Source organism: Coccinella septempunctata, chromosome 4 (assembly GCF_907165205.1).
Source record: "Coccinella septempunctata chromosome 4, icCocSept1.1, whole genome shotgun sequence".
NCBI classification, from domain to species: domain Eukaryota; kingdom Metazoa; phylum Arthropoda; class Insecta; order Coleoptera; family Coccinellidae; genus Coccinella; species Coccinella septempunctata.
Genome location: NC_058192.1, coordinates 20,225,027 through 20,252,512, shown reverse-complemented (window position 1 = coordinate 20,252,512; position 27,486 = coordinate 20,225,027). Strand labels below are relative to the sequence as shown.

The 27,486-nt window shown below is 35.2% G+C and overlaps 1 protein-coding gene across 1 annotated transcript; it reads right to left on the bottom strand.

The window, feature by feature from the left end:
* Positions 1-26,822, bottom strand: LOC123310879. Its single transcript, XM_044894563.1, has 3 exons — positions 26,453-26,822; positions 4,659-4,808; positions 1-182 (listed from the first exon to the last, which is right to left on the bottom strand). The coding sequence occupies exons 1-3, from the start codon at positions 26,580-26,582 to the stop codon at positions 1-3; spliced, it is 462 nt and encodes a 153-aa protein (XP_044750498.1). The 5' UTR covers positions 26,583-26,822.
* Between the last annotated feature and the right edge of the window lie 664 nt (positions 26,823-27,486).

The window sequence follows — 27,486 nt, the reverse complement described above, 5'->3', positions numbered from 1 at the left end:
TTACCTTCGCTGGTGCTGACGTTTTATGTCTTTGGACTCGTGATGTTCTCTGGGCTCGTTGATCGTGGCACAGAAGCTGAAATTCCTGTCTTTTTGGTTCAGGAAGCTGAAGATGTCATTGCTGGCTCTAAAATTTCGGCTCAGAGTACTCGTGGTGCTTCTTTGACTGGTCGATTGTAGCACTGCAAGTTTTCATCACAGCCGCTGGTATGGATGTGATCGAGACAAGGGTTGTAAATGCTCAATCTTGATTCGGTTCGAAGGATCAAAAAAAAAATTTCCAACTGAACAGGGGCAGTTTTATTTGAAGGGAATCTTAACTACACAGTGTGCCGCTTAGGTCTATAAATTAAACTCTTTGGAAGAGATTCTGTATGAACTGAACTTGCGATACTCCAGATTCGAATGTCAATATTTTTTACAAAAATATCATCGATTACTGTATAGGCTGAGCAGAAAGAATACATCCATTGTCGTATGTTGTTGCAACAAGAAATGAGGCATTCATTTGAAGTTTCAAGTGATTACGGATTAAGCACAACTGCAAGTTCTACTCCGAAATAATTCTCGAGTTCATTTCATAGAAGAGGACAGGGAAACAGGCGAAACAGAAAATAATCAAATCGAAGACCATTATCCAATCTCGCCAATTCCCCGTTCCGCACAAACGTTATGGCAAATTGCCGCGACCCAATCTCTCTATGAATTCCATAAAGACCGGTAGTCAAAGTCGCTTCCTAGAAACGTCAATTCGCTCATTGACGTCCGCCGATCGAAAGGCCGTCGCCGACAAAGTGGATTGAAGGGAATAATTCGCCCGATAATAAGTGGCGGTCGGTGTGTACAAACAGACGGGCGGACCTCACAAGAGGTCGTCGTGATGTCACATCCGAATCGGCGAACCCTCTGTCAACGTGCGGACGATTATTTGTTTGATTTGTGACGAAGCCGTAGGGGGATTTTAATCAACCTACTGGAGAGTGTTTGCGTTAATTTTCTAAGGTCACAACAAGACAAGACGAGTGGGTTCGCTGGATGAAAGGTGCACTACCGTTATGTTGGGGGCGCGTTGGAAAGCGTCAAAACATTTTGCTTCTTAGCGAAGGGTTTATCAAAGACGTATAAGTATTTTACAGTTCAAACTGCATTTTCATCATGTTATCTCGAGTGTTCGATTTAAAACGTTCATTATACAGGGTGAGTCTTTATTGAGTTGTATGGGAAGTCCTGGAGAGTTAAATCCCTTTTCACTTTGAAGCCACTTAAGTTGTATCTGTAAATGGCAGCAACTCATTTTTTGCTTAAAGGTATCATGCGCAACTAGGTAACGATAGATAATAGTAAAGTGACGATGAGATGAACATTTTGAGTACAGCAATTCTTTTTTTAGGAACCGAAAATTGGCTCATGTCTCCCTAACCCATGGGAGAGTTGAACAGGGGACGAGGAAGACTTGACCATAAGTTTGTTTATACGGAAAAATATTGAAAAAAACAATTTCTAATGACCGACGATTGTCTATGTCAAGATTTTCATTATCAGATGTATCACCGTATGAAATACATATTTTCTATTTCAGAGTCACTGTCACTTATTTCCGAGATGTTTTACACTTTTTTGAACCTTTTTATATTCTTTTACATTCATTTCTATTATTCAATTTTCTTTTTTGAAGCAAACTATTATCTAAGCTCAGTGCGGGAAACTTGGACCACTGATTATGACTCCCGGCCATAGCATGGTCAAATCTCCCGCACTCCCTTTTAGCCTATTCAACAGATGTTTTCTTGAAACTTTTACAGCTATTTTTAAAAAGGTTCATCGTTTGTAAAACGATATTAATCAATGAAGGCAATAAAACTGAATAACACCGCGCATCTATTTAACTTTTCAGACAGGGTAACAAACAAAAATTATTCAATTTCTTACTTCCTAACAACAAAACAATAATCCTCTCACTATCCAACTGCCGAAATAGAGCCGCCACTAGTTATACCCTTTTACGAGTATGCAAGCTATTTACGATACGGCTAGCGCGAAATTTGAATTGAAATATTTGGTCTCCTACCTGAGCAAGTCTCGCGGACTTCCCCTACATATAGGTATTTCAACAGGAGATTCCTGAAGTAAAAAGAATTTTCCAATTCGGCTCGGTTGAAAAGATACAGATAAAAAAATTATTGTTAGTTATATTCTACGATTTAATCGAATAGACTGATTTTCATTGATGTGCTTGATGAATCTTCTCCGAAGTTCCACACAAATCCAGTTTCTTCCTTATGATATAACTCTTAAAAGTAATCTGAACGCTCACTTATGAATATTCGACCACTTTGGAAAACAATAGTATTCGTGATATTTTCTCGTATAATACGCCGTTTTCAAATAATTTGATATTCAATAATGAAAAATATCTATCGAATTCGAAACATTGGGTACATTGGCTGAATGCAACTCTGTCCAAAAGATGCACAGAATTTAAAACATAACACATTACATATGTGTAGTGTCATAGACTAAGCTTGTAATTCTGAAAAGAATTTTGTTGTTTTTGTTATAGTGTTATGTGTTTGTCCACTTGGCAGCTTCCAGAAAATAGATATTTTCCTAGCAAGTGGTACTTAGGTATACCTACCACAGGGCAAGACACTTTTCGCAAGAGTTAAGAACAATTTCTTTTCTAGAAGGGCTTGAAAGATATAAATATATCTATTTTACGAAACAAATCAAATTTACTCTTCAACATTTAAGTGCGGAAAAGAGACTATTCACGACTTGAAATGCGCGCGGGAAAAGGTTGAACGCGCACAATTGTAGAAAAATAGTATATTATTTAACGAGCGGTAATGTAGGTCATAACTCACGCAGATGAAGTTTGCAGCGCGAGCCGTAGGCGAGTGCTGTAATTCATCAAGTGAGTTTTGACCATTACCGCAAGTTGAATACTATACTTTATCTACGACTTTAACAATAAATACTAAGATACAAGTACAGAGAAAGAACTTTATTGACAAGTCTCAATAGTGACCTACAACAGTACTATAAAAATTTTAGTTTAAATTTTCGGGCGATAAATTCTGTATGGTAATATTAGCAGCTCGTCTTACTTCTGGAGGTGTACATAATACTTCATCTTCATTATCTGAATTAATTCTTTCGAGCAAAATATTCACAATAATTAGTTATCAACTTAATTTGAAAACGTCAAAATTATTCAAGTGACATTCCTCCCCTCAATATCAATAATGGACTGTTCCCTTTCGGCCAACCGGCTTGTAGAAAAAGCACAGAGCCGGTTCGTAAATCTTTCCTGATTTATTATATTATAGTGAGTTATAGTAGTGAGTTATTATAACTCACATTGTTTGTTTACAAATACTATTAATTGCTCAAAAGCATTCGAATAATGAATATATAAATTAATAGGAGTAGATAAATAACATTTACTAATTTATATGAAAATGAAAAGTTGAATGGATTATGTTTCAATCTGCTAACTCTTGTACGATTATGAAAGATTAGATACATATTAGAGATGAAAATCAGAGCTTATATGGGTAGTTGCAAGGGGAATTCGTTATCATTATCGAAAATGAAATAAAAATCAAGAGAGGACCATTCAATATTCATCGCCAACGAAATGAGCATTCAATGTATTAAAAATACTACTTCGATCAACAAATGGCATGGAAAAAGTTAGTTTATGCGGACAAAAGTGTGCGTTTCTTTTGACCTAAAGAATCTACTGTTTATATATCCACAAGTGAGTGTCTGTCCCTGTATTAGTTATGAATAAAAAAGGGGAAAAATTACAGTGATGTGACTAGTGTTCCTACTCGGCATCCATGTCTAATTTTGGGGGTTATGTTCGCAAAATCATATCATGTTGATATGACAAAATATTAAAGGACAAGTGCGTTTCTTTTGACCTAAAGAATCTACTGTTTATATATCCACAAGTGAGTGTCTGTCCCTGTATTAGTTATGAATAAAAAAGGGGAAAAATTACAGTGATGTGACTAGTGTTCCTACTCGGCATCCATGTCTAATTTTGGGGGTTATGTTCGCAAAATCATATCATGTTGATGATATACGTATATATGCTTGTACAGGGTGTTCAACAGCATGTATCTTTCAAACCGAGCCGATTCGGAAAAAAAGGTGAAAGAAAAAAGTGTTCCTTTTGACCTCAAGAACCTACTGTTGAAATATTTGTACGAGTCAAAGACCTGTATAACATGCTATGTGCTCAATGTTAGAAGAGCGTTTTTTATGCTATTTGCCAATACTACAAATAGTAGTGGGAATTTCACGGATTTAAAACGAAATCCAAAATCCATCTTTCTAGATTGAAAACTTGCTTCCTTGGAAAATACATTCTTGGCAGATGAACCTGTTGCCTATTCGCTTTTTGCTCTGCATGTTTCTTTCGAAAATGAGAATTTTAATTCATAATGCTTCGAAAATGGAAACGTCTTTCCGTCTGTTCCGATATTCCTGAACAGTACTGTCAGTATTTCAGAAACGATGCCTATTGGCCCAGTCGTTCGAGTTCTATTGTTATTCGATTGCGGGCCAGTACTAGCAGCAATATCGGAACAGGCCCTTTGATTTGTGGAAAATTATACAAGTAATTTTATTATTGTCGAACTCCCTACCTGACTTATCCTCTGAACTGTCAGCACCAGGCAGTGCTATACTGGAGAGATATCTAGGACCGGCGGGTAACAAATGTGAACCCCATAACATTCTGCAATACTGCGCTGATGGGAAATGTAGTGGAGAAGAGTCATTTCGGTCCGTAACAACTGAAAAAAATACAGAAATTACGTAAAAAAAATTATATTACCAAAAAAAAACAAACTATACTTTTGTAGAATTTGTTCGAATTTCCAAATCCTCTACAAAAAAATTTCTGTTGAAAAAATATTCCATCCATGTAGGTACGTTTGTCGTTTAATGATTTAGGAGAACAAAAACACAAGTGCGTTAATTTTACTTTGATTTGAATAATAATTAACAAAATTATCCAGTTCATGTGAGATATGCATCACTGTAAGAAATTTTGAAATCAGACAGACAAATGAAGGAAATTCCATCATCATAAAGAAAGATGTTTTGGAAAGACAAGATGTGGCACAATTTTCCAGTTACATTTGATGAAGAAAAAAAGCTACTGAGAATCTTCAAAATTTGATGCAGAATTTCTCCATCGACTACTAGCCCAATATGAAATTATTGTTTGAGATTTTATAAATACATAATTACAAAAAGTGGTTTTCAATACAAAAAGAACGAATACACCCGATGGCAAGTATCTTTACAGATATCTAGCAACTGAAGACCCGCCTTATAAGGACTACCAACTCTCAAGATTTCATTTGAATGACGTCGAATGGAACGTTTCGAAGTGAGAACGTTCAAATTGTTTTTCTTCGAAATTAATGTATCTATCTGGTGGCAAAGAGATAGCGAAATTTCGTTACGGCGTAGAATGGAAACGGCCGATACAAATATCCCAAAGCACTCATTGATCTTATCAGAAAGGCTGCTAAATATAGGATTCGAGGGAAGAAATATCCGCAGAGTAATCCTCATTCGCGGCATAAAATATTGACAATCCTCGAGATTTGCCAGAAATCGGTTCTGCTGTACCGAATCCGTAATCGGATTTACGAGTTCGGTTCTGCCGGGTATTAAATCCTATCTGGAAGGCGGATCAATCAAGAGGGCTGAATTATTTATTTACTGATGGACATATTACGCTACACCGCGCTCAGATGTTCGAGGTTTTCCATTTCCGATAAACGAATAAGAAATTAACCTTGTTCCGAGGGTTTTCCACTTATTCTTTCTGTAATATTACAACTTAATCTACGATATTTCGATATTATTCTACCACAGTCAAGCTTCAACAGTTTGAATTCAACGAGAAAATACTCTATTGGAAGAAAAAATCCAATTCTTCATAAAACGCACAAACATTACGTCTTCTTACCGAAAGAATGGTCAGAAAATACTTAAATATACAGTTAGTCTGTTGGGCGTATTGCTCCAACACAAAAGACCTGCCATTAGAACGTGTGGTCTATTGTGGCACATAAACAAGCTTTTGAGGCTGCACCTCCCCTCATAGTCCAATCTTCTTGAGACAAGAGATTATTGTCAGTGGAAGGAGTCCGTTCTGAGTTTCCCCAGAAGCAACTTGAAAGAACCAAGGGTAAGATGTTGCACTCTACCGCCAGGCAGTCGCCAGGATATACTATTAATCTGCAGCATCCCGTGGAGACAGCTATATTATAGATTTCAGATTCGTTTTAGATGGCTCTATCAAATAACTGGTATGTTTTCGGAAGGTTTATGTGAATAGAGCAGACCGGGTTGGTTTCACCAATGGTCAAGGACCTTTTGTTCGCATGCACCTAACGTACAATTGGAGGGGTTCTATAAAACCCAAAGGAGGCGGGTGCACCACCTGATATATATCTACAGATAATGTTGGACACCTATAAACATAAATACGAAGCTTTAGGCCTTAGTTAGACTCAATATTGAAACCAAAATCCTGATAAGTCTGCCAGAAAGCCTTCAAACAGACATCCTGTTGGATCAGTTCAAATACTTGGGAAGCTTCATAAATACTAGGGCTAACCTGGACACGGAAATACATAACCGTATCAATTCGGCATTAGGTCTTTCTGGAAGCTAAAGGACAGAGTGTTTCAAAATCACGACCTCAATCTGAAGACCAATCTGTTTAGAAAGAGTGGTCCTCCCAACGCTTCTTTACGGAAGCGAAAGCTGGACGCCCTACAGGAGACGTATTAAACAGCCTGAACAAACGCAACAACGTCATCTGAGACAAATAATGCACATCAGATGGTTCCACAAAGTCAAATGAGTCAAATCAAATGCAGAAGTCTTATAGCGCGCGAGTTGTATAAGAATTGGGACTCAAGTAACGAGGGCCTGGCTCAGATGGAACGGCCAAATTCTTAGGATGCAAGACACAAGACTCTCAAAATAGCTCTGTATGGCGAATTTACAGAGGGAGCTCGGAAACCAGGAGGCCTTTATAAGCGGTTTAAGGATATACTGCATCAATCAAAAATCAATCAAAAGATATAGACAGCATTGAGCAAACAACTATCAACACGACTATGATCGTGTGAGAGTCCAGAAACCATGAGAGCCAACTGGTTAAGAGGCAAAATGCCCGGAACCTATGAAGAAGCAGTTTAGGGTTTTTTGTGAGTCTCGAGCTCAAGAGGGTAAGAATCCCCACACTGTTCCCCCTCAGGAGAGGGTGTGTTCATCTGTCTTGCAGATTTTCTCCCTGCTACACCAAAAAAAAATGCATCAATCCCTAAAATCAGTTAATGCCAATCATAACTGGGAACCACTAGCGTTAGACAGATCACAGTATAAGTCTTTGGTCCACAGTTATAATGGAGACTCGAGAAAAATACTGCAGCGTTCAGATCTGGTTGGTGACTATCCATGCGTGGAGTGTGGAAGGGTCTGTAGGTCACAGTCGGCAAGTAGCCCTAAGAAATTATAAGTTTGATCGCACCGATAGTTTTGTTTTTGAGTCTTTTTGTAGATTTATTCTCGGTAACAGGATACAGCAATGATGATGATGATGGTGATGATTATTGATAGGAGCATCCCTTGCTGGAAGGCACCACATCTTCATTCACCAGTGCCTCACTTTTGATCACCGTTGGATCTCGAAGCAAATTGATTGAAAGGGGAAAGATCTCAAGAAGATCAAGAAGTATTCGATGAGTAGAAGTCCCGAATAACAACTTTTTCTCGAAAAACTCAATGGACTTCTGACTTGGTGATGCAGAATCAGGGGAGTCCTTGCATATTTTTGGCGCCACTGTTAATACTTCTCTCTATGGAAGGTAACATGTGGCAAATATGAGGTGGTCCGCTATAAAAAAGCTTTGGTATATGTTGAAGGCTAGGAATATTTCTAGCTTCTAGTTTACAAGGCCCAGGAATACCTAGTGCACTAAAGTTTGGGGATCAGCGCGCAAACGTATTTAATCCAGAATTAAGGGTAGTAGGAATGATTGTCTGCCCAAGTTCAGAGTTAATGGATGATCGCTGTGGACAATTTCCAACTAGTTTTGCCAGCTGCTGCCAGATTGAGGAACACCTTATTGTTGTTCAATTAACAACTCCAAGAACTTCGTTCGCTGTTCATCACAAATCATTCTTTCATCGAACTTACAGCTGATATTTTTCCTTCGGAGTATTTTCTCTAGCGATTCAAGTAGGTTTAAAGAGGCCACTTAATGTCCGGGATAACAACTAGTGACATAGTTTTTCGTCTTCCCGGGCAGACAGATGGAAGAGAATCCGAAAACATTCTCTTGTCTTCTACTTCATCCTTCAACCCTGATATCTGACAATGATTCAATTTGAGCTCGATAATCTTCTCGGTGGCCCCCCTCGCGCGTTATTCAATAACTGCCTGGGAACCTTACGGAAGTCCCCCATAAAGAATCCGACTGAGGGGAGGTCAGTTATTGAACTGGCGCCTTCTACGACCTCATTAGAACATCCTCTAATAAAACAAATCGTACAATGGGATGAATTCAATTACGCAACATAAATATGTTATTTCCTATCGACTGAGACTCGAATGGCGCCAAGTTGAGTGGGTCGTGCAAGAAGACAGCGGAGAGAGCAGCCCCTGAAACCATAACCTTTTACGATTACAGAGGAGGATCGAAAGGACGATATGGATTCAGCAAACTGTAAAATCAAGCACGTGAGGTTGATGACCTACTGGTCTAAATGAACCCCAATGCGACAGAGAGAAAAACATCTACCTAGTATATTCAAGGGTATCTCCACAATATCTCAAGATCGTCGAACAACGCAACCCGCTTTAAAAATATAAGGGTATATCAATAACGCTGACAATGTATCCGAGTAATTTTTGTCGTAAATGGAAGAAATTCTCCCGTCATGATTCCTTCCACTTGCTGTAGAAACTGACCAAGATATAATGACGCTCTTTTGGATCTTTTCTAATCACGTCATCATTACGGTTTGGTAACATGTCTTGGTCACCACGTTTTTCAGATTGATCACTTTCGGCTGTGAGGTTATTAGGTACCTACCCATTAGGCATCGAAGAAATTAAATATCATTACAAAGAAATACAGTCACATGTATGAAATACTTTTTCAAAATTTTTATCCAGAATATTCACTTCTTTCGAACCCTCCCCAAAAGGCCAGGACATAGTTGGCCAACCGCCTCTGAATGTCTTGATACTAAATCATTGAATATTCTGATTTCTCGACAATGTCGATTCGGTGTAATTTTCCCGGTATTTCTATTGTTTTGGTTTGAATTTCCCTCAAGTCTTACTCTGTATGCAGGCGCAGGGTGAGTCTTCGACTTATACAGGGTGGGCAAAATTCATTTTCTACTGAGGGGATCTCGAGAACTAAAGCAGCTAGAAGAAAACGGATAACACATTTTTCAGCTTTTTAGTGGCCTATCATTTCTAGATTTTGAGTTATGAACAAAAATTGGGGAATTGACGCTTCCAATAATGCTGAATTAGAAAGTGATGCATAGGAAAAATAATTCGACAATCGGTAATTCCGATAACAGAGTATTGAGTTCAAAAATAAAAGCATTTCATACTTCTTATGGTAACGTCTACCTACTTTTTCAATAGTGGAACGGAAAGCAGGGAAAAGTTCATAGTTTTTGCTCATGAAATACTCAGGTGAATGGTTACATGTATGATACATTTTTTTAATCAGCAATAAATTTGTAGCAAGATAAAAGAACTTTCAACTATAGTGTACATTCGAAAGATCAGAAATACTTGCCATATCTTGACAATGGCTGAATCATATTCGAATCACTCATAAAAAATGTCTGTAGCATGTCCCAATCATTTTCTAGTACGAGTTAAAACATGGTAGTAATTCAGCATTATTGAAAATGACATAACTCCAAATATAGATACTTGAAGTCAAAAGAAAAACTTTTTTCCTTTATCATTTTTTCGATTCGGCCTATGTAGAAATATATAGCCATTTTAAGGGTTCACGATGATCTATGCCACCTCAAGAAACTTTACACTAAATTTTTCCAAGCACTGAATATACCAATTTAACCTTGGAAATAAGCAATTTTATATCAGAAAAAGAATCATAAGCTCACTTTTTTCATTCTATTTGGTCAAGGAACAAGTATTTATTATACAATAAATGACTAACCGCAATTTCCTAGGCGATATTGGATATTCTTCTCTTCATTTGTATTTCATTTTCGGTAATAATATCAAATTTTGCAAATTTTAGCTCTATATTCGTGTATTCATCTCCAATATGTAATCATTCATTATCGTTGTTTATATCAATTCATACACAAATTACCAGATTCATATATTAAATGATTTCTCTGATAGTTCAAACGTTTTTTTCTTTATCAAGTTAACGAACCCTAGAATAATAATTTTATTCCCCAAAACAATCAAATATTCATCAGTGGACTTTCAACTTACTTTCAAGGGTTGGGTTTTTTGTATTTCTCATATTTCTAAGGTATATCTAAAGGTATGATCATATGAAACTAGAAGATTCGGGTGCAATTTTGTGTTCGCAGAACATTCATAACATCCAAGAAAAACTATGTGGGTATATATATAACGAAAATCATTCCATTCGATGAAATCGTTGATGAGACCTAACTTGGTCAAGTTAGAAAATCACATTTTTTCGGTGATTTTCAAAAGCCTGTACCTTTTCAACCGAATTAGAAAAGTTTTAGAAAATTGTAAGGGCAAAAAGTGTTTCTTCTGTTAAAATATATGCAGGTGCAAGTCAAAGACTCACCCTGTATATTTTAGTGGCCCTGCATCTCTCTTTTTTCCAAAATTCAAAAGTATTATACTCGGTATTATCGAAGGTATGTAAAGGACGAGGATCTTCAATATTCATAAATTTTTTTTGATTTATGGCCGGTTTCATGATCAAACCTGGTGTCGCTTTAATTTTGAAGCTTCCTTCAACCCTATTTAAAAATGACACTTAAGGAAACTTCAAGCTTGAAGTGATTTGATTATGAAACTGGACATCACTGTAATCATTCAAACCTGGAACTTTTCATGCAGGATATTTTAAGGTACGTGAGCCTTCGTCTTTTATGAAAGGTATAAATCTTAGAAATACTGGTTTAAAAAAAATGTATGATGATGAAGTTGGACACTATCGATAAAATAGATCCTAATACAAACCTGGATCATTTTTGATCTGCATTATCAGAAAGCCACGAGAAAAAAAGTACAATCGAAAAAACATTTCATTTCGTAATGAATGTGACCATAATATAAGTCTTCTTGAAGATATGAACCTTTTCGGTTTTTGACTTGAAATGAACATTTATACCAACTTATGAGCTGAATAGTACTTGTATCTCCTCAAAACTGATCTGCAAAATCCAAATCTGTTATTTCCTACGCTTACCCAAATATCCATCAAAATCAAGACATGGAAAACTTTCATAGAATTCAATATTTTTCCAATTCTCCCGGACCTGTTAAGGTTTTTCCTCGAAAACCATTCTGTTCCTGCCACTTGATTGTATTAATTACAGCGTAGCAGTTAATCATAGTTGAATCGAGAACGTCAATTATTGGTCAAGTTGCCCTTTAATTGAGATAGGAGGTTTTAATTAATCCATTAATTGAGAGTTATAACTTTTCACAGACATCCGATTGATATCACCAATTACTGCTAATCACGATCACAACACTGCCACTGATAAGTCGATTTGGGGGCTCGAAGCTCTCTTGCACTCGGACAGTATCGCCATAAAAGATGCTTCTAGATAATATGTGTGCATTTTACATTGATATATTTCTTTTCCCTGCCTTCAACTTGGGAAATACGTCTCCGCTTGAGTACAGACATTAAACTGAATTATTCCTAGTGCATAATATTATAAATATGTTCTATTGTAACTGTTTGTGATTTGTCAACTCAATTGAATTACAGTATTAAGGGTGTCCCGACGCTGCGTGACTCCTTCTGAGGTGTGAAAAATAATGCTTTAATTCCTGAAATTTCCTTTTGAATTATCAAAAGGAAATTTCAGGAAATAAAGCTTTATTTTTCACACCTCATAAGGAGTTCATTTTTATCAGTGAATACAGTGATAAAAATGAAGCTGCAGTTTCTCGAAGTTACACCGTAGTACCCTTTTCAGCACAAGTAATGAAAAAAATACATAAATGGAGGAATTTAGCCGATACCTTCAACCAAAAAAGTTTTTGGCCATTAAGTGCTAGGGTCAGTGCTTTGCTAGCGGTCCTGAAAGCTCCTGTTGGAAACAAATCATTCCTGATATCTGTAATGACTAGCATCACCAGAAATGGCCGAGTCTTTCGGAAGTTATCACAAGAAAACTGAATTATGGGAGAACCATTTAGAGGCACATATTTTCTCAGGGAAGTGTAGTAGGAATAAAACTAAAGCATTCCTTACTCGTCCATATATGTACTTTGTTCACACATGAGAAAGAGTCACGTAGTGTCGGGACATCATGTACGAGGTTGTATTGATATCTAGTTAGCCTAGACCAGTTCTATGCATAAAATATTGCAAAATAAATATTGCGTTTCCATAGCATCGAACAATAACTCATTAGAAGTGTCAGTGTGAAGTTTGAGGTCAAAAAAGTAAAGCAGAGTTAAGCAATAAATTAAAAGAAAGATGTCCACCGAAATTGTGAAAATCGAAAATTTGGAATATCGAGTCATCATCAAGTACCTGTATTTAAGGTAAGTGGTAAGCACATTTACAAAGATATGCTTTATACCCTTGGTGATCAATGTCCTTCGTATGCGACCTTGTAAATTGGACTGCAAGCTTCAAAAGAGGTAAATTTTCCATTGAAGATGATGACCGATCGGGAAGGCCAGTTTCTGTTTCAGTCCCCGAAAATATCGATGCAGTTCATGACATGATTTTATCAGACCGTCGAATTGGGCTAAAACGGATATCTGAAGCACTGAATATTTCATACCAACGCGTTCATCATATACTTCACGTCAATTTGGGCATGAGAAAAATTGCTGCAAAATGGATCCCCAAATGTTTGAATGTTGATCAAAAGCGTGCAAGGGTAGAAGCATCGCGTTCGATCCGTGCTCGTCTGAAAACGATGAAAACTCCTTAAACCGAATTGTTACTAAGGATGAGACTTGGGTACATTTTTACGATCCAGAAACAAAGCAACAATCGAATGGAACAATGGAATGGCGACACTCTGGTTCTCCTAGACATAAGAAGTTTCGTGCCAAAAATCTGCTGGAAAAGTTCTTGCCTCAGTTTTTTGGGATTGCCATGTAGTAATCATCATTGATTTTTTTCGATAAGGGTAGAACAATAACCGGAGATTAGTATTCGACATCTGAAGGTGTTTTGTTTTTACAGGGCAACGCCCCTGCACACAAATCTCATGTTGCCATGCAAAAAAATTGTGATTTAGGGTTTGAATTACTAGAACACCCCCCTTATTCACCAGATTTGGCTCCATCTGACTATCATCACTTTCCTCAACTGAAAAAAAAATTAAAAGGTGGTAAATTTTCTTCCAACGAGGAGGTAATAAAAGCTGTGGAGATCTGGTTTGCAGAGCAAGAAGAAACATTTCAATGAAAGGTCTAGAGACTTGCAGGTTCGCTGTAAAGAATGTATCCAATTAAGAGGAGAATATGTTGAGTAATAAAATATTTTGACATTGGTTCCAAAGTAGGCTAAGAATTTTTCAATATACATATCCTTGTATATGCCGAAATAATCTAACCTCATCTCCTTATGAAGATAAAATGATCTTAAGCGATAAAAAGACAAAATTTTGTCTCATTCAAAACATACGAGAATGTATTTCTCTGTTGAATCATAGTCGTTACACTGAGATCGCAGCCTACAGGAATAAAAACAGTTATAATTAGGGACAATCAAATGGACAACAGTTCCTAATGGTGACTAATTCTTGACAAAAAGGCCGCTGAGAATTTCGGAAGGGCTTTCGTCTAATCAACAACTGACTGGCTTGATTGTCCGCAAGCATCGTCATCCAATGAAGATATTTAATGTCATTGAAGCTTTGGACTCGCGGGTGGTCCCAAATAAAAAATAATACATAAATTACCATACACCTACAACAGATCCAACCATTTTCATAATCCTCTTGTTCTGTTATTACTTGAGAGTTAATAGAAAAGAAGAATGTTTGTTTAAAAATTGTTAAGTTGTATATCATTCGTGGTTTCAGTCCAAGGTTGAATCGATTTTCAAAACATGATTTTGGAGAAACATTCTAAGCAGTATATGTACCTATGGTTGGTCAGAAAATTCAGTATTAATTATTAAAAAGTAACGAATAAAAATAGAGAGAACTCAGTGAATGTTCAATGAGAGGAATATGTGGTCGTTTTGAAGGATAAATAATGTGAATAATGATTTTTATAATTTCTGACTGAACTACAAATCGTAGCTATCTATAACTTTATATAGAGCTTTAGGTATATATTTCCTAAAATTTATGAAAAAAAAACCCACAAAACTTTGAATGATTGGATAGGTACCTATAAACTTTCATACAGGGTGAATGTTTGACTCTTACAAATACTTCAACATTAGATTTTTAAGGTAAAAAAAAACTTTTCTCACCCTTTTTCTGAATCGGCTCGATTTGAAAGATACAGGCTATTGAAAACCCATAAAAATTAATTTCGGAATATAGTTTTTCATTTATTTGATGAATCTTTTTGGAACACAAGATATCACCCATGTCTTCCACTTTTCTCTTTATGACCATTACGTACCATAAAATTACCAAAAATTCAAAGATTCCAACTCTTGAAATTGAGTTGGACGCTATCTAATGAATACTTGAACGTTTCGTGAAATAAAAGAATCCTTATATTTTCCCGTATAATGCACCGTTTTCGAGTAATTTGATATTAAAAAATGAAAAAAAAAAAACAACTGGAAATTGGCTACTTTGGCTGAATTCAACTCTTATCTTATTATTCTTAAGGGAATTTTGTTTCTCCAGGGATGGCAGATGGCAAGCTCATTATGAAAACTTAAAATGGTTATATCTTTTTATCAGGGCCGAATCGGAAAAAATGGTATAAAAAAGTGTTTCTTTTGGCCTCAAGAATCTAGTGTTGAAGTATGTATACGAGTCAAAGATTTATATTTAGCAAGCAGTAATTTTTTTCAGTAAAATGATATGCTTACTTGTATTTTTTTAAAGTTACAATCAAAGATTATAGAGAAAGATGGGAAACGAGGCGACTAAAGCGATTTGAGCGCCATCTGTGTGTCACGCGTGTTTTTAAGACGCTAGGACTGGTTAAAATATTAATTTGAGTGCCATTTGCAGAAATATATGAAATTTTTTAAGATTTCAGACGTCAATTTTGATCAAAGAGGTTTTGAATGTTTTGATTCTCATTCCGCTTTTTGTTTATCTGGCTCGTTCTAGTTGCTGATTTTTGAATTTTTTTGTCTTATTTCTTGGTGAAAACATCAAAATATTGTATGAAAATTATTGAATGGTGAAGAACGGTTGATCAAATAACAAAATGTATTTTACGTGATTAAGTTTTTCACTCAACTAAGGAAAATGGAAGCGTAAGTATTGAAAATCGTAACATGTGAATCGGTCATTCATTGATTCTAATTTTCAGTGCTCCGAAGTGGATAAAATTCTCAGGGCTTGAAGACAATTACTTCAGCAAACACTACTAACTACACCATGTGCAATGAACATTTTACTGCAGGTCAATTGAGAACTGTTCATCGACGTAAATTGTTGTATGCAGAAAGCATCCCTTGCATGAACGGCCTATTAAGGGGAAATTATGATCTTTATAGGTCCATTCAATGATTCTCAATTGCTACTCTTTCAATATATTCAGAAATGCAGAGGTTTTATTGATTTCCATTTGGGAACCGAGTGACTGTCAAATTATTGTTTAGAAAGTCAAAGTTTTATGAAACCTGCTGTGAGTGTTTTGTTCATTCATTAATCAATTTGTATATTGTGTCATGAAGAGGCCATATCATAAGGAAATCATAAAAAAAAGCACCAAGAAACTATACTGACATACAGGTCTTGAATATGTCTGTTAGGTTTTTTTTAGTGTGGTTCTGAAAATTCTTTAAATAATACCTACATATGTAAGTAACTGGAATATGTATGCTATGATGGTATATTGGATATTGGTTCATATTAATTTCTGATATATGTATATTTTACAAATTCAACTAAGTTCATTAATTCAGAACAACCTTTTGTACAGAAACAACACCTTCGACGTATAGCAGAGCACCATACACTTTAGTGTCCTAGTTAAAGCTTCATTTATTGCCCACTATTTCAATTTTTGTAAATTTTTTATGAATTGCAAATAAACATATAGCACATCCAACAGCGTTTTTCGTTGATATCAATTGATTCCAAACAATGTTTAGATGAAAACTAACATCCTGATCACAAAACAAAACCATACTTTTGTTTTGTCGCTCAGGATGTTTGTTTTCTGATAGAAACAAAGTCAATATTGGAATGCAATACGAGAAATAGAATTCGAATTTCGCGCCCCTCAATTGAAAAACAGAAAACTGTTATCAAAAATTTTTCCTGTATTGACAGTGCGTTTTTAGCGCCATCTCATTGTCACGCGTGTTTTCACTGGCCAAAATGTAGTCGGTTTTTAGTACTAGCGATATGAGAGCGTTTCCTATCTTTCTACTCTATAATCTTTGGTTACAATTGCAAAAACAGACCAAAAATTTGTTTAGTGAAATTTCGAATTTTAAACTTTGCCAGAGCTCATTTCTATATAGAAACTTCAAGTTAACCATAAAATAGAACAAATATTGTTTAATACTGAATAACTGAAAAAAACTCGAGAATGATTTTCTCAATAAAAACGCAATACCTTGGTTTGACATTTATTTAAAATGGGTTGATTCAAAAAAAGATATTTCTAAGTATTTGAATTTTTTCGATATGAGGTGCAGTTTTGCCGAAAATCCTAAAAATCTTTACTCGCCCCTAAAAACGGTCACCTACCCCAGTCCCGAAAACATTCATATTAAATTTTTCGCCAACCACATACTACTAAAATATTTTTCAACATTATTTGCTCTGTCAAAATTTTTTTTAGCTATGACTCTAGATTTGGCATTCAAATCGTATTAACATTTTCGAATTGAATAATTCATGGATACAAAATTCATCGTTCATTTTCTATCGGAAATTTTTAATCCGAATTGAATTCCTCCATTTTCGACAATTTCCACCAGCCAATCGTCCCGTGCAAAAAGTGCAGGTAGTTAAATACATCCCGTTAAAAAAAACTCGAATCAAAATTGCAAATGTAATTTTCGTCCGATGCCGGGAGAAAAACTAATTATTTTTTCGTCAATTTCAATTAACGCCAACGCCGAACAATCAAGCGCTTCACATCAAAGGGAATTCTATATAGAAATCAAATTATTCCGACTCTCGGCCCACTGGTTGAGCTCTTTCATCTCTATTATTTTTCGACAATCGTTGCGCGCGAGATTATCGGTTTTCATCCGTTTGGACATCCCTCGAATAATCTCGGAGATTTGCAGAGGAACGGCGTAAAATTCGATGGGGGATTAGGGCCACAGATGGAGGACCAGAGATAACGGAGAGATCGGTGAATTATGAGCTACGCTCGAAATTACGATAGAAAAAATGAAGTTGCCTTAAATTCGAGCACTTGCGCATCAAAAATGCAGCTACATGTGTATCAATAATTGGAATTCACTTAATTCTTCTAACTGATAAGGCAAAATTTGAATGGATTTCTAGGTATCGGGTAGGTTTTGATATGGAAAAGCCAGGATGTACACCCATCCATCTAGGTACTGAACTCATCCAACGCTTCTTGGTTAAAATTAGGAAAAATATTTTTTCAGTATTTTCCATTCGATTCGGTTTGTCCTCTATACCTTTTCAAGTTCAAATTGGCGCAAATCAAAATGACAAAATGAAATTCCAATTGTAAAAATCGAACATCAACGTTCGAATGGAACTGAATCAGTTGATCACACAGATCAACACACCTTTCCAGCTCTTTTTCTTTATGTTTTTCGTTCAAAAATTATGAGTTTTTCTGGTTGCAACATCTCGAAAAGTATTACTTATGAGTATGTATTGGGAGTCTCTCAAATCTTTGCATACTGTGCGAAATGAAATAAACAATACGTATCCAAAGAACAGCGAACAGAAATAAACGTTGATTCTGAAACACAATGGGAATCTGAAATCGTCTCTTTTTATGATAACTCATTAAAAAACAGACGATCTTCCGTCTCTGTTTCGTAATTGAATATCCAGAAATTAGAGAATATCGTTCATAATAATATTGGCAAGGCAACCGTTGTTAATTGTGCAAAATTCATGGCTCATATCCAAAGATTCATTTTTCCTGCATTGGATGTGCAAGATATACATTTTTTGAGAAAATTCGTTATTCTCGAATAGTTTCAATTAATTATGACATTATTTACTGCGAATATCATTCAATAAAATTTTTTCATTAATACATTTTATTGCAATGGAGAATTCAAATTAAGAATTGCCAATTTGATTTTGTTTATTGCCAATTTGTAATTGACTAATGCCAGATTGAGCTTGAGTAATGCCAATTTGCTTCTGATTAATGACCTTTTGAAATTGATGTTTCCCGTTTGATTTTGACTATTGTTATTTTGAATTTGATTAGAGCCAATTTGAACTTGAAGAGGTATAGTTAAGTAAGGAGAAATTTCATAAAACCAACCGTATTCAACAAAGGATGTTGTTCACCGTCACCCAAAATATTGGCAAATTGAATATAATTTGAGAAAAATAAAATATTGTCCAAATTCCTGAGAAAATTTTTGTCAAAAAATTCTATTCATGGATGATAACCAAGCTGATCTTTGGTATTTATCTATCTTCTATTTTGTAGTTCAATGCTCGAACAAGAGAATCAGCAACTCTTGTTGCTGAGGAGGATTTTGTCTTCGAATGTGTTTTTCATCGACATTTTTCCTTAGTAAAGGGATGAAATGGTTAGATTCATCAAATGTAGATTGCAGCGACATGGTGATGACATCAGTTCTAACTAAAAAGTTAAAGCAGTCATCGTCATTTTTGAAGGGAATTTTGAGATTTTCGTCAAATAAATACTTTTTTTTCAGTTTATAGTTGTTTTTTTCTCAATTTTGAAGATTGGTAGGTCAATAAATGTCATGAAATACCTATTAGTAAGTATTTATGAAAAAAAATTCGACTGTTCTGAATCAGCTGATAAAAGAGAGTAATATTCTTTGAATCCGACCTTCTTGGCTTTTTACACGATCATAATAAAAGGAAATTGATTATAAAAGAGCAATGGCTAAAATTGCAATATTGATGCTTAGAAAACTTGTTCAAGTTGAACTGGAAATCAGAAATGATTTTCTAAATGAATATTGTGTGAATGTTCTCGAAATTCATATGTATATCAACTCACTAGATTGAAAAAGTCCTCTCTGGGGGAAACAGATTTGTTTTTGGTCCAAACCCTTTCATTTTGAGCTTATATATCCAGGTTAGTTTAGGTACCTTCTATTCTTTGTAACTAATTTGAAATGTACAAAAACTTCACCATGCTATAAGGACGAGATACATATGTCCCTAAACATTGACTAAAAGTTCATGTCATCGTTGAAAATAGTAAAAACTGACATCTTCACAAGAAAGTCGTAATCGATGATTTGCTCGAAGAATGCAAATTGTAAAAACTTCACTAAGCTCTCCCCATTGTCACGTGATAGATCAAGATATATTCAAGAGATTAAGATGTATTATTTATGAAAACTCTCATTGAAACACCAAAATATTCTCCGTTCCTCGATGTAAACAAATAAAAGTGTATTATCTTTTTATTTACAAAAATTGACACCAGAGGGCGTATCGCTTGTTTGGAATTTCCAATTGTCGTTTTGTGATAGATCACGAACAATTTATGACAATGTCGAAAGTCGCCGATGGTGAGTTTAAATATTCAATTCAGTGAATCAATAACATATGAGTTACATGCTCATTTATGTCTATAATAATTTTTAAAATCCCATTAATGAATGGCCAAATCATCCACAGCAGCAAAAAGGTCGATATTTCTGGCACTTCCTTCCTGCTAAGGCGTAATCACTCCTTCATCGTTTTATCGCTACTGACTCGAACGCGTTCCTACCTCTTCTCTTCTCTCACGTATGTTGTCTGCAATAAGAAGTCCAGCGTACTGAATCATAAAGTAAATCAACGGGCATTTTCTGTGTACTGAATCAGAGGAAATATGGGACATCTTTGAAAATGATGGGAGATTGGTAAACTTGTGGAGTCAACGAAATTACTGTCCGATTCCTCAACGTTGCAAGCAGTGCGTTTCGTCCCATTTCATTCTGAAGGGAACGAGGAGCTTGCAGCATCTCGAAACAAAATGTTGCATTCAATCATTTGCAACCTTCAGTAGAGCACCTACTAATTTTGATGCGAAACATTTCGCAACATTTCGTAACGTTTCGGACCAGTGTTGCAAGCAGTGCCTGCCGTTCCATTTGGTTCTGAAGGAAATGCGGAGCTTGCAACAGCTCGCAACAAAATGTTGCATCCGCTGCGTTTCCAGCCTAAACCATTCTGTTCGCATTCACGCAAACAAATTTTAATGCACTGCACGAGTACCCTTATCGATATAATGTTATATATCATGATGGCCTATAATCCTAAAAAGGTATAACATATGGTCTCCGATTTATGTTTATCTATCGATTGGAATAGGTGAAAATGTACGGGACCAATTGAATCGGGCTCTTTCATCTGAGCGTTGCGGCTTATCAAAGATAAGAAAGTCTAGTTGCAGACAATTTTTTTCCGAAACGGATAAGCCTATTCGTTTATTGCAAATTCATTATTTGGGGTTATCGTTGATTCGGATCAACGATAATCTGACGTGGATATCTTATGACTTGCATATGAACAGGTCAGTTTTGAGCTACAAGACTCCAAGGAATCAACACACCGCGTAAATTCTAAGCAAGAAAATATCTTGTATAAGTATTGGATGTTTGATACAATTTTCAATGGACTCAAACAAACTACTCATTCATGAATAAATGACAATCTTCCAAAACCTTTCTTTCTTGTTTAGAGGCCTTCCTCTAAGAGTTTCGAAAGATTCCATTTGGAATTCTCCGCATCAGTTTACCGTCTAATGACTACCCTTCAATGGTTTTAAGCATTCAATGTAAATCGTGAATGTTTACATTGAATGTCGCCAAAACATTTATTTTTATAAAATTATTCATGTATTAATTCATAATTTAGGCCTTTAGGCACATATCCATCAATAAAAATCGATAAATAATAAGGAAAAACTCAGGTGAAATGCCACGTCTCTATCGCCAACTGTCAAAATAGCGCTGATACAGAATCACTTCCTTTTTTTCATCATTATTTGTAACTTAGCCAATCGAAGTGCAAGATTAACAGAACGGAAAAATTTATATTTTTCAACATTTTTGAGACTTATTCAATGAATTTATACTATTATTTATAATATGATTGACACCACAACGCCTTGGTTTTGATTAGGGATCAGGGGTGTTGAGATAACTGATTGTTAAGATCGTGTCGAGTGCAACTCGAAATTTGACACCAAAATTTCGCTTCAAAGTATCCATGCATCGAGAATAAAAAAACAGCCAAAACAGTGAAAGGGGTAATGTTGAATTTATCTCGAGTGTTATTCGTATTCGACACATTTCAAAGGTATGTATTCAGTAGTTTTATGTTGTTAATTTTTTGTCCAAAAAAGTAGACGGACCATGTTTTTGATATACCTCAGTCTACAAGTTACAAGTATGTTAAAGCGATTGTTAATTTGTATTAGAATTAAAATGGCGTATTCCGTAGAAGAAAGGGTGGAAATTATAAAATTTCAGAAGCAACAACTCAATCGATGTTTCACTACGGAAGTGACAGTGTAGAAGTTCTGATCATCATTAGGTACGACAATGATGATCTCTTTGGAAATTCATTGTTGGAGTGAAACGTAGCGGATATTAGATATTTGATTTGTCTCTTCAGGATAATAACTCTCTGGTTTACACTAGTTTACTACTACTACTATAATAATAAAATTATACGTTTAGATGTTATTTTCCAATATTGTATTTGACTGGCATTGATCTTACGGCGTTTTGAAAGCTGAAAGTTTTGATTTTTGGATTAATTGCGAGAATTTGGCTGTAGAGATAATTTTATGGAGTTATCAACATTAAAATATTTAAATTCGATAAAAAAAAATATACATAGCAGAAAAAAAGAAATATTCTGTCAGCAATCTTGAAAAATTCCCTATAAGTGTAAATTTGAAATCCCATTCATTGGACCTGGTATTTTCATTTTTGTACTACTATTCAGAATATACTTTCGATATATTTAACAAATTCTTTATAACACCTCGAACATTTTCCTGCCTAATATATTTAGGCCTTCAGCAGACAAACTCATTACTAGACGATTATCGTCTTAATAAATGCGAGTACATTCGACGTATGTAACGCACATGGTGAACGCAGAACGAAAAAATAAAAAGATTTATTTTTTTGTCGCGAACGAAGTGCGTCAAACGATGTGACACTTAATTTTTTCAGCCGTTTCGATTCAACCGCCTAGTTAATGAGGCTAAATCAGGAAGTTGCTTTATTTATGACGCAAAAACGCAGCGTTCACTCGGATATTGGTTTACTAGTATAGAATTACAAGAATTGTCGTTGCAAGTATGAGAAAATTTCATGAAAAAGCGCGGAGCATCCGTTCATAATTTTTGTTCTGTGGCTTAATACTTTCAAGCTTCCATATTAGAATATGGCGTTGAAGAAAACAATCATACAGACACAGACGTTCAGAGACTCCATTCAATCAATTCAATTTTTGTATAAAATTCCAACGTTTTTGGAAATCTGCAAATATCTGGGAATTAATTATCGATAACATAATTTAATCTTCTTCATTGAATCCGAGATTAAATCTTTCCATAAACCAAAAAAGGGGTTTGATGGCAATGGGTCGAACAAAATATGTTTCAACTTTCTTGAGTGCTTCAATGATGAATATGTGATCTAACGAAACTCATAATACTAAAAGAACAACTGAGTAGCTAGATACAATTTGACGGGAGCTTTACATTTTTCAACACATGGCAAACATTCAGATTTATTTCGTTTGGTTGGTGTCGCATTTCTCTAGTCTCACACATGTCATGACAGATAGGAAATACTTGTTACAGTACATATATCGTTTCTTCAAGAGGTCATCAAACCGTTCATCTATGAATTACATAATCTCGAAAATAAAAGAATTGCCCTATTTCTTGAAAATGCTTTCGATTTTATAGGTAAAAGGTTGGAAGTTTCTTAATTACTAAATAAACTCATCATTTTCCGAGAAATTGAAAAATTCAATATCAACTAATAGACTTGGCGAATATTGTTGAGCAACCACAGTGGGAAAAAGGGTGCGGGTGCGGAAGCAAAAAACAAGCATTATAAAAGGTCCTTATAAATGATCATCGCAGTTGGCTTTGCCCGAACTTTATTTACCTTTTGTAACTTAATCGTTATGGTCAATGTGAGTGACGACGAATGTATATCTATACAGGTTGACATTTTTGACTTGTTCATATATGTCAACGTTAGATTAATTTTTTTATTCAAACATTTTTTCTGATTCGGCATGGATAAAAGGATATAGCACATATTTAAGTTTTCGTAATGAGCTATGTCACCCCTGGAAACTTGACACCTGAAGTTTTTCCAACCCTTTTATATACCATTTTGATCTTGGAAAAAAGCTACTGTACATTAGAAAAACAAGCATAAACTCACTTTTTCCATTCCATATGGTAAACGAAGTACCTAATATTTATAATACAATACAAATGAGTTACCACAATTTCGTTGGCGATAAATATTGAATATTTTTATTATTATTCATCTCCAATATGGCATCATGTGTTATGTGTTATCGTTGTTTATTTCATTTCGTATAAGATTTACCAGATTTTAAATTCAACCTTTCATTATTATACTTATAAATGAATAAATGATATTTTCTCTGCATGCTCGAACACAAACACAACATTATAATGACAACAAAATTAATAACAAGCTAGATTTATGACAATACACTTCATGTGTTATGTTTTTAGATTTTTCTGTGGATCATTCAAACTGAGTTGCATCTTTGAGTATTCAACTTTAATTTATAAATTCAACTTTAATACTCAAGGGTTGCATTCAGCCAAACCCAAAGTAGGTACCCAATTTCTTGAATTTAAGATATTTTTATTTCAGGAAACAAATCAAATGACTCGAAAACGGGACAATTTTCATTAGAAAATATGAAGAATACTTACTTTCAGCTCCCAAAATGGTCGGATAAGTTCAACTTATTTCAAGAGTAGGGTTATTTAAATTTCTGTTATTTTTAAGGTATGTATAATGGTCATAATGAAGAAACTGGAAGATGTGGGTAAAATTGTGTGTTCGGCGAAGATTCATCACATCAATAAAAAACTGAGATACTTATAACGTGAAAATTAAATTTTTCATGAATTTTCAACAGCCTGTATCTTTTCAACCGAGCCGAATCAGAAAAAATGATAAGGGGAAAATTGGTTTTTCTCACCTCAGGAACCTTTTGTTGAATTATACGTATCTACAAGTCAAGGACTTACCCTGTAGGTATTCGGTTTGACAACATCGAATTCAATATTTACTCCCTATTCTAGTGCGACGGAAAACAGTTACTTTTTCACTAGATAAATAGGTAGGTATTTCAAATTCCATTTTCGTTTAACAATACTTTTTTGTAAAGGGCACATGATTTATTCTGTTGAAATATGACAGGGATAAGATACTAATATCTGATTTAAGAAATGATTAATTAAACTGAAAACGATGGTCACTAAATTGAATTTCCAATTTTGGAAATATCTTTCAAGTGCAAAAACTGAAATCTTGAATCATCACGAAAGGACTAGTAGTTTTAGTGATTCCCTGTGATTATTAGTGGAAAAACGCGTGACCATTTCAAATTGTTAGTGAAAATAATCACTCAAAATATTCCTCTGTCATTAATATTAAAAAAATATTCAATAATTTTACGATGGTATATTCATTAATTGATATAGGTATGACAACAATAAAAATAAAAAAAATCTACCGAATAAATGATAGATGGGGTAGAAAAGTAGGTAAGAGACTCATACCTAAATCAAATGCGGACCTGAAAAAGTTATATTCTATCAACCCCAACGTTTTCTATCAAAAGTAGAGGAACTATCACGATGTCTGTAAAACTAATCTGATTAACATCATTGAACTTACAAGTATAATAACTAGGAAAATATTTATACGCAAATTTTTTCTCGAACATGTTGGAAATGAATTTTTCAGTATTTGTCGGATTCATTTTCAAACTCATCTTATGATGCTTATAGAGCCAGAAAAAGGGACACAATGTTTCAGAATATTTAACAATGAATTTCCTACTCGCTTTCCTATTCTCACTTCAAAACAATAGATTCAACATATGATGATCGGATGGGTTTGGTACTTCTGAAAAACTGTTCCAACTCGATTACTAAGCAAGCTTTGTCCAAATATCGCTAGTTGACGAGGAACAGGGCGTAAAATTTACAAAAATTGAAAAATTGCTATAGGTAATCATAATCAATATAACTTTGAGAGGAGCAATATGAAAATTGACCAGCTGGAGTATTTTAAACAAAACATGTTCTAGTATTTTTCATGTGTGAAAATGAAAAAACACACCGTTCTTGTTAGAAAATGTATTCGTGATCTATACATCATCATAATTCTTATAACCGTTACGAATGTTTTGCTGCGTTTATGAGAATTGCAATTATTTATGCAACTTGAAATAGGTACTGAGTTAGCCGAGGCAAGAATTCTTCTGTGAACTAATAGTATTTGCCCGTTTTTAAATAGACCTTTACTGTCGCACCCTGTATCTCCTGAACTCGCAAAATTTGTATAAAGCAAGTTTGGCCTAATTCACCTAGTTTATCTCCAGTTCCTGGATTTCCTTTAATAATAAGGTTAATATTAAAATTTTTCATATATCTGAGAGTCTCGTGATGCTGGTTTTCAAATTATCCTATCTTTGAGAAGGTATCAGATACCACCCTGTATACTTTGTTGTATATTAAAAAAAAATTCGTTGATGTCAGACGTTATTGTGTTTTTGATTTTTTCTGAGCTACTAGGTACTACGAAATGTTGAGGATTTTTCCTACCTTTCGGTGTAACTATAGTAAAAGCGCTACTACCCGGAGGGCTTCCTGGCTGAGAACCGGAGATGCCCTCCCTAGCACCACTGCTGAAGTCCAGGGGCATCGTGCCATGCGAACCCAACTCCAGGGCCATCTTCACGAGGAAAATTCGAAAATCAACACCAGAATCCAAAGTCCGCCACCGATGCACAAAATCCGCGATTTTCCCAATTCACAGTTTTTCCCGTCGCCACTCTGGCATCCGGAAAATCATCGCGGAACCCTGATTCTTGCGGCGCGTGCAATCAAAGAATCGTCCGGAAATCTACTAAGGACCCTCGTCGCAAAGTTCAGGATGATAAGCTCCGTCGAGTGGTTAGAGGACGTCCCTGGATCGCGACTGTGACTCTTAACGCGGAACGTAATATGGTCGGGGGCAGAGCCGACGCACCAGGTCACGCCCACTCCGGGAAATTGATTCAATGAATGGAAATAGTGTACAATTTATTAGGATTTTTAATTTCCCGTCGTAGTTTGCTCGTTTTTCTCCGTGTCCTTTCACGGGAGTGTCTTTTAATATGACGTTGATTGATAAAATATGGTTAATGACTTCGGATTATGGAATTCGCGTGATACATACTGACCTATATTTGAAAACACCAACATAGATAAATAAAAATTTATTAAATGTAAATTGTTCACCTATTTATAATTTTTTATTCATTTGTAATTTTTCGTTTATTTTTCTTTTTTATTGAACCTATTATACAATCTTTGACTCGTACAAATATTTTAACAATAAATTCTTGAGGTCAAAAGAAACACGTTTTTCCTATACCATTTTTTTCGATTCGGCCCTGATAAGAAGATATAGCCATTTTAAGTTTTCATTTAATGAGCTATGCCACCCCTGGAAAAACAAAATTACCTTGAGAATAACTAGCTAAATCTGCGACACTACACATCTAGAGTTCGGTCAAAGTAGGTATATATCCATTTGTCCCAATTTTTCGAATTTCACAGATATTTTTATTTTTGAATATCAAATTACCCGAAAA